Source organism: Triticum aestivum, chromosome 4D (genome assembly GCF_018294505.1).
Source record: "Triticum aestivum cultivar Chinese Spring chromosome 4D, IWGSC CS RefSeq v2.1, whole genome shotgun sequence".
Lineage (NCBI taxonomy): Eukaryota > Viridiplantae > Streptophyta > Magnoliopsida > Poales > Poaceae > Triticum > Triticum aestivum.
The window spans coordinates 439884300-439892785 of NC_057805.1; the positions used below are offsets into that span (position 1 = coordinate 439884300).

At 42.0% G+C, this 8486-nt stretch overlaps 1 protein-coding gene across 2 annotated transcripts; it reads left to right on the forward strand.

Annotated features, from left to right (window-relative positions):
• Nucleotides 1-1670: 1670 nt before the first annotated feature.
• LOC123098440 (transcription factor-like protein DPB) lies at nt 1671-6863 on the forward strand. Of its 2 annotated transcripts, none has more exons than XM_044520425.1 (9): nt 1671-2153; nt 2666-2745; nt 2995-3038; nt 4216-4293; nt 4367-4513; nt 4598-4666; nt 5502-5600; nt 5701-5771; nt 6297-6863. In XM_044520425.1, exons 1-9 carry the CDS (start codon nt 1846-1848, stop codon nt 6544-6546), a joined length of 1146 nt encoding a protein of 381 aa, XP_044376360.1. In that variant the 5' UTR covers nt 1671-1845; the 3' UTR covers nt 6547-6863. The 2 variants fall into 2 exon arrangements, with proteins under 2 accessions (XP_044376360.1, XP_044376359.1); XM_044520424.1 differs by having other exon boundaries at nt 1691-2153; nt 2642-2745.
• Nucleotides 6864-8486: the final 1623 nt, after the last annotated feature.

Genomic DNA, 8486 nt, shown 5'->3' on the forward strand with positions numbered 1-8486 from the left:
ACAGACACAGTGTTTACCCAGGTTCGGGCCCTCTTGAAGAGGTAATACCCTACGTCCTGCTTGATTATATTGGATGTATGATGTAGTTTACAGAGTAGATCTACCTCGAGATCAGCATGAGCTAAACCCTTAGGAGATGAGGTGTTGAATGTAGCTCTAGCCCTAAGACTAAAAACCCTCGGTTTATATAGACACCGGTAGGGTTAGGGTTACCGAAGATAGATTACAATAAGGGTTTAAAGAGATCCTGCGCCTTCTTGACTTGGAGGGCACACCACGGCTTCACAGATCTCCTGTCACTATACGGCTCCACCAGTCCGGCCCATGTATAATGGGCCGTCGCCCTGAGGACCCCTTAGTCCATGACTCCCTCACCCACTGTATGCTATGTGTTCGAAAGAGAAGGCTCTAGTGAAAACTATGGCCCCCGGGTCTATTTTTATCATATTATATTATAAAAAATAAAAAATACCTTGTTGCAATTTATTAAGTTTTATTTTGTTTTGCAATTTATCTATCTACATGTACAGAATTTAATCATTGCAATTAATGAGTTTAAGGGAATTGGCAACCCTCTTCCCCGCGTTGGGTGCAAGTATTTGGTTTTATGTGTGCAGGTGTTGTTCACAAGGATTAGCGTCATTCTCCTATTGGTTCGATAAACATTGGATCTCACCGAGGGAAATACTTATCTCTATTGTACTGCATCTCCTCTACTATTCGGGGAAAATCCCAACGCATCTCACAAGTATCAATCTTTCTAGAGCTACTGTGGTCAAATCAAATTATTTATTTATGAAGTCTAACTTTCAAAGGAGCGACAAAAATAATAATGATCTAAACTTCAGTCTATGATATAATCCAATTGATAAATGTGCAATGTACATTGATGTTAGCATGTGAGATCAGCTCAGCTAATGAAATGACATTGAGAGAGCCCACGTTCAGCGGTGCTTTGAAGGTTGCTATAGTAGGGCAAGTGTGGTGGCTAAATTGGTACCAATGCTAGATTCAAGTAGAAGCACCTAAAAACAATATTGCAAATTGGCACCTCTGCTGGAGGATGGGCGCACGGCACTCCAGCGAAGTCGGTGAGATTGAAAACTCCAGATGCATCAATTTTGAAGCGACGGGACTCGTGATTTAGTCGGGATTTTGGTCGAGGGACTCGGGAACATTTTATGTCGAAGGAGGGCAGTTTGGATGTAATCCGGGTCAGACATATTGTGCCTACGTGTTTGAGCAGTTTTCCTATGCTGACACAGCAGGGCATATTTTCCTCGTTCCATGTTCACTCTCAAAATTTCTTCGTGGGAAATTCACCCTCAACCCAAATTACCTTTGTAAAAATATATGAATAAATAGGTTGAGAATAAGATGAGAAAGGAAAAAAACATGTGTAAATATAACCCGAAAGCAGTGAATTTGTGATCCATTTAGTACTTGGTTCTGATACTGTCATTTACTGTCCGAATCCACCTAATAATTTACCACAATTAAATTAGAATCGACGAGATGTAGTATGAAAAAGAAAAATATCCAGCCCGCGAAGAGCACCATGACACCAGAGTCCGGCTGGGTGACGACCTTTCCCTACGCCGCCCGCCCGCCGCGCAACCGCCAAATCCCAATCACAAAACCCAACGAGCCAAGGGAAAAAACTCAAAAAGGATTAAAGGCTTTGGGCTTCGCGTGTCTCCCCGCTCTCCCGAACGAGTTCCTCCTCTCCCTCCCTCCCTCCCTTTGCCCCCCAACCTCGTCTCGCCTCGCCCCGCTAGGGTTTCACAGCTCCATCTCCTCCCCAATTCCGCCCTGCCGGCCCGATCCCGCGCGATCCCGGCCTCCATGGTCTCCGGCGTCCCCCACCGCCCGGACGAGAACGGCGGGGGCGGCGGCCCGAGCTTCCCTCAGCAGCCGGCGCCCGTGGGCACTCCGCCGCCCTCCAGCGGCCCCGCGCACTCCGCCTCCACCAGCGGCGGCAGCGCCGGCGGCTCCCCGTCCAGCCGCAGCGAGCAGCAGGGCCCCGCCGCCACCAACGGCGCGGGCCCGGGCCCCGCCGCGTCCACGCCCGCCAGCGACGGCACGGCCTTCCTCCGCCTCAACAACCTCGACATCAACGGCGACGACGCGCCTTCCTCGCAGGCCCCCATCAGGTTCGTGGACATCGCTCTGCTCCGATTGCCTGCCAGATTGAGTTTCTCCATCTGCCATCTGCCGCGATCCCGAATTGCTTTCTAACGAGAGACGCTGCCGTAGATTAGAGTTTACGCTGATCCGTAGTATTTTCCATGGTTATTCTTTGGATTACGTCTTGCAGGCTAACCTTGCTGTAATTGGAGTTAGATCCGATCCTTATTTCGTAGAGGTAGACTCATACATGTGTGCACTATCATGTGGTTCAGTAAAAATATCAGTCGTATGATTTCTGTTCTGCCATTCAGTTGCAGATTGTATAAGGCTGCATCGAAGTCAATGTGCTATTTTGCTACTCTATTCAGTTTATTCATCTGATATTGTATATATGCTTATATTTTCCTGGAATCATCAAATAATGAAAACTGCTGCCTGCCGATTCATAGTTAACCGTAGCTTAAAGTTTACTTCTAAGTATCCTTACCATAGTTGGTATCTATTGGTTTAGTGCACTAAGTGATTTCACAAACAGCATCAAGAAGAAGAAGCGAAGAGCGGCAGCAGTTGGTCCTGATAAAGGTGGCCGGGGTTTGCGACAGTTTAGTATGAAAGGTCAGTTGAATTGTTCTCTTTCCGTATGAGTACCTGTTTAACTCAAGGTCATCAATGTTCACATTTATAATTTGTCCATTAACAGCACAAATGAAAGTTCAAACAATGAGCAGAGCTTGTTTTTATTGTCTATTTCCATTTTGTTGTGCATTCATTTGCAGTGCATTCTAGAGGTCATGTCTATTGAATAGATGTACACTTTCTGCAACATCAATGGAATCATAATGTGTTCTGTTTGGTGTTTTGCAGTTTGCGAGAAAGTTGAAAGTAAAGGGAGAACAACATATAATGAGGTTAGCGCTTTCTTAGTTTTTAGCTCAAAATTCCTGTTGTTATTTTTTCATCATTTGTGCGGGCCGCATGAGTTTTGCCATATACTATTAACCAGAAACAAAAGTGTCCATTGTTTGATATGTGACCCTATTCCTTTGCATACGTTTTCTCGTTGCTCCATATTTAAGATCCAACCAGTTATTGAAATAGAGTAATGTGCATTTTCCACACAGTATAGGGGAGAACTAGCCATAGCATTGAGTTGGCTTGCTCATGTGGTCCACCTGGTTTAATGAATGCAGCCCTATATCAATTTTGTGATTGTGAGTTTGAGGGTGATTGGTTCTCATACTAATTCTAATCAAACTTGCATGCCTTTGATATCATGAAACTGCAAACGTACATGCACACCATGGTGTAACATCACCATTTGATCACTAAGATCTTTTGTGATGGAAGTCATGAAACTGCAAATGTACATGCACACCATGGTGTAACATCACCATTTGATCACTAAGATCTTTTGTGATGGAAGTCATGAAACTGCAAATATGTTGATGTTGATCATTGTAATCCGCTAGTCTTGTGAGTTATCTCCCATTTGAGTTATTTACCCAAAACCACCACACTTGGGGCTAGGGTAACAACTTGGTACCACACTTGAACCAGAGCACGAAAAATCACCGCAAATGCGCCTAATGTGTAACGCGGAGCACTGATGCTCGAATTTGGCCGTGAAATCAGCGAAACCGACAGGTGGGGCCCGCCTGTCGGGATGACATGGCGCTCGTTGACAGACGCCGTTAGACGGCGACACACGGCCATTTCTGAGCCCGTTGGCGTACATGTTTAAGTTGGTCGCGCTGGTCTACCTGTTCGAATCTGACCAGTTCATCTCTCTCGCTCGTCCTCTCTCTCGCCTGCGACCGCCGCTGCACACGTCAGACCGCCATGGTTTCGTGGAACGGCCAGCCCATTTTACTTCTACTCTTTAAACTGGTATCCTTCCTTCAATATATGCATTTTGATATTTGGAGTTCCTTGAAACTGTGAAACCTATCCTGTTTTATTACTGCGCCAATAATGATATTTACATTTCTTTCTTTCTTTTTGTACTGGTTGCTTGAAATCTCTAGGATGTAGCATTATTGATGAAACTAAAATGTTAGAGCTCATACATTTTGCCTTTCTTGTCAGGTGGCAGATGAACTTGTTGCTGAGTTTACAGACCCCAATAATAATATTGAACCACCAGATCCTGATAATCCGAATGCAGTTAAGAAATATGAAAGCCCTTTGCATCAGTTAGTTGTTTTATCTGGTATGTGCTCACTGTGTTAAAATGCAGCAACAATATGATGAGAAAAATATTCGAAGGAGGGTTTATGATGCACTGAATGTTCTGATGGCTATGGACATTATATCTAAGGATAAGAAGGAAATACAGTGGAAAGGCTTGCCTCGGACTAGTATAAATGATATTGAAGAACTGCAGGTTGCGTCTATTTTCCCTCAACGGCTATTGACATAGATGTACCTTCTGTAGTATTATTATTCATCAATTTGGGTCTATTTACAGGCGGATCTTGCCGGAGTGAAAGGAAGGATTGAAAAGAAAAGTGCTTATTTGCAGGAGCTACAAGATCAAGTAAGGATATGACTTCTCTGTAGTATTCAGCTCACGTGGCTCTGACATAACATAGTGTCCTAACAAAAAAGCATTTAGTTGGTGTACCGTGTACCGTTGGGTCTCAATATGCATGCTTAGCTCAAGTCCAATACTGGGGTGCACCTCACTGACCCAGTTCCCTGTCTACAGTTTTCGGTATGCTGCAGATATTTGATATATTTTAATAATAACCAGCTGTTCCCAACCTTGTAGCAATTTTTTATATGTGTGCCTGCTTCTGTCAATTATGTACTCTTCACAGACCAGCATTCCACTTTTTTTTTGTCATGTTCCATGGTACTCAAAAACTAAAATTACGTTTGTTATGATCTTTGCTGCTTGAGATTAAGAAGGATCGAATTCACACGTAGTTCTTACCAGAGTTAAACAAACTAAAATTTGGTTGCTCCTGGCCCTGACCTCTCAAAATCAATGGTTCCGAGGTTCTAGCATGAAGACCAGGACTCTGCAGTATTAATTAGATAGTTCCATTCTTTCAGCAGTGGATAAATTGGAGTAACTTGTTAGTAGCCCACTGTCTTAAGAATGCCAATCCATTCCTCGGCTATTTCGACCATAAATTGGCAGTAAGCAGCAAGTTCCTACTCTCCACATGTTCTTTAGTAAACCAGGTTGCCATCGTAATAACTAATAAGTAATACAAAGGCTGCTCTTAGGGTTTAATGTTGGAATAGAAAATGTTCCCAAGGATTGTTGGTTTAGACTGAGAGTCAATCTTTCTTATTTTGAAATTTATTTATCTCATGGTCAAATTTGTGATTGATGTATTTATGGATGTCTTTGGTATATGAAGTATCTAGGTATGCAAAACTTAATAAACCGAAATGAGCAGCTGTATGGTTCAGGAAACATTCCTACGGGTGGAGTGGCCTTGCCATTCATCCTTATCCAGGTGAATAATTTTCAAATTACTTATTCTTTACTCTCTTATTTACAGTTCTGCTTTCTGTGCATAATCTCAGGCTAAATGACAGTTTTTTTGTATCCCGCAGACACGGCCTCATGCAACTGTCGAAGTTGAAATATCAGAAGATATGCAACTGGTGCATTTTGACTTTAATACGTAAGACAAGAATTCTGTTATTTACTTTCCTCTGGAGATAGAGCCTTCCAGTTTATCGAAGAATATCTGCATTTTCTTTTTCTCTTGCCATGACTGGAAGGGCAGGCCTCTTATCACATTTAAAATATGGGGACAGCTAGGAGCTAAATGAAAATAGGATATAATAGGAAATAAAATCTCAGCTGTTAGATCAAACTTTGATGATAGCATAATGCAGTGATATGGTTAAACTGGAGCAGCTTCTAATTGTAACCAGAAGGTGCTGCTGAAACAATTTTAAGTTTAGATCTGATGCCAACTAATATTGATACACATGTTTGGTCAGTCTCACGGTGGGTAGACAGATGGAAAGAGCCAAGTGGGGTTGTCGATTTTGTCTAAGAAGTAAAGAATAAAACATATCCAATCATCATATAACGAATTCTTTTGAAAGAAATGATTCACTGTGAATCTATTATGTTTCTGTTTCTTAGATCAACACAAGGTGTCCTGACTATTTTGACATGCGCATTTCTGAAACCGCAGCACCCCATTTGAGTTGCACGATGACTCGTATGTGCTAAAAGCACTGAACTCGTATGGAAAAGAAGAGAATGCCGGTGCTCCGGAGCCGATATCAAATGGATGCGAGGGCTCAAGCACGCCGAATATGTATCGGCATCAGATACAACAATCTGCAATGGCAAGTAATGGCACAAATAGATTACCAAGCTCACCGCCACCCCCTGTTCCAGGCATTCTGAAAGGGCGAGTGAAGCATGAGCACCTGTACTAGCCAGGGCGTTTGTTTTGATTGTCATTTGTGTTTGGTAATATTATCATTTTTCTTATTTTCCATTTTTTTCCGTGTAAAGAGCCTGTAAAGGGGAGAAGTAGCTTGATCTGATTTAGCTCTGCACTAGATTGATAGAATGTGATAGGTACCCCTGATCTGTGATGCTCCCATGTCCATGTGTAACTCCTAACGGACTTTGAATCTGCTCCTTAGAGGTGTCGTTTCTCTCTTGATTGCCATGCAGTTGTGCAGAGCAATGTAAAATAGTTACCTTTTGCTTTCTGTGAAAATGTCGTCGGTTCGCATGCTTCGTTTTATTCAGCGTTTTTTTGTTCTTTCCTACTCCCTTCGTCCCCGAATAAGTGTACTTCTACCTTTTATGCTAAGTCAAAGTTTTAAAATTTTGATTAACTTTATAGAAAAGAGTAGTAACATATATGACATCAAATTGGTATATTATGAAACTATACATTTCAAAATGAATTTAGTGATCCTAATTTAGTGCCATAAATATTTCTACTTTTTCCTATAAAGTTGGTCAAAGTTTTAAAATTTTGATTTAATACAAAAGCTAGATGTACACTTGTTTATGGACGGAGGGAGTATAGGGGAGGAGCTCCGCTGGAACCGCCATACGGCAGCACTCCCCGGATTAGATTTTCTATTGATAATACTAGGTCAATCGTGAAATGTCTGTGTTTGAAGTGATTGGAAACTTCTATTGATTCGATCGTTACTGTTACAGTATATACCATCTGAACAAATGCGACACTTAGGAGAGATGTGTCGGTTTGGCAGAGGAATAGAGATGCGTCGGTTGCATAGGCAAACCGCACGACGGTTATGGACAAGGGGAGATTCCCCACTAATCACACGTGCTAATTAATCACAACACTCTTCCTAATTTAGGCTTGGTCATATAGAATCATCTCATAAATGTTCAGGCGTTGTCACCATCTCAAAGAATTCTTCTTCAAAAAAATTATCCGTTAAAATCTTTGATGAAAACCTGAAACATAAACTCACAAAGAAAATAGTGTGATGTGATGTCTTGAACAAGGATATCTCAGAAGAGAATCCTCCTGATGCTTGCAAGTCCTGAAGTCGTCGCATACCAATTCCATGAACATATTTCTGGAATGTAGAATTTGATACAGACTTGGTAAATAAATCAGCAAGATTTTCGCATGATTTAGTTTGCAAGACCTTTATTTCCCCGCTTTGCTGAAGATCATGAGGGAAAAACCACTTAGGAGAAATATGCTTAGTGATATTACCCTTGATGCATCCTGTTTGCATCTGTGCAACACAAGCTGCATTATCTTCATAGATAATGATAGGTGATTCTATCAAACCAATTCCACATGACTGTTGTATGTGGTTTATCATTCTGCGAAGCCATACACATTCGCATGCTGCTTCAAATAATGAAATTATTTCAGAATGATTGGTAGATGTTGCCACCAGAGTCTGTTTCGAAGACTTCTATGATATAGCAGTACCACCATGTAGGAACACAAAGCCGGTCTGTGATCTAGCATTATGAGGATCAGATAAATAGCCAGCATCTGCGTATCCAATCATACCAGAGTCCTAATTTCTCTGGAACTGAAAAAATAGGCCAAGGTCCTTTGTGCCGTGAAGATATCAAAAAATATTCTTCACTCCAGACCAATGACGTTTGGTGGGAGTTGCGCTATGTCTAGCAAGTAGATTTACTGCAAACGCAATACCAGATCTCATGCAATTTGCAAGATACATAAGCGCTCCAACGGCACTGAGGTATGGAACTTCATGTCCCAACACCTCTTCTCCATCATCCCTTGGCCTGAACGGATCTTTCTCTACGTCTAGAGATCGAACCACCATGGGAGTTTTAGATGGATAGGATTTGTCCATATTGAATTTCTCCAATATTTTCTGGATATAGGCATCTTAGT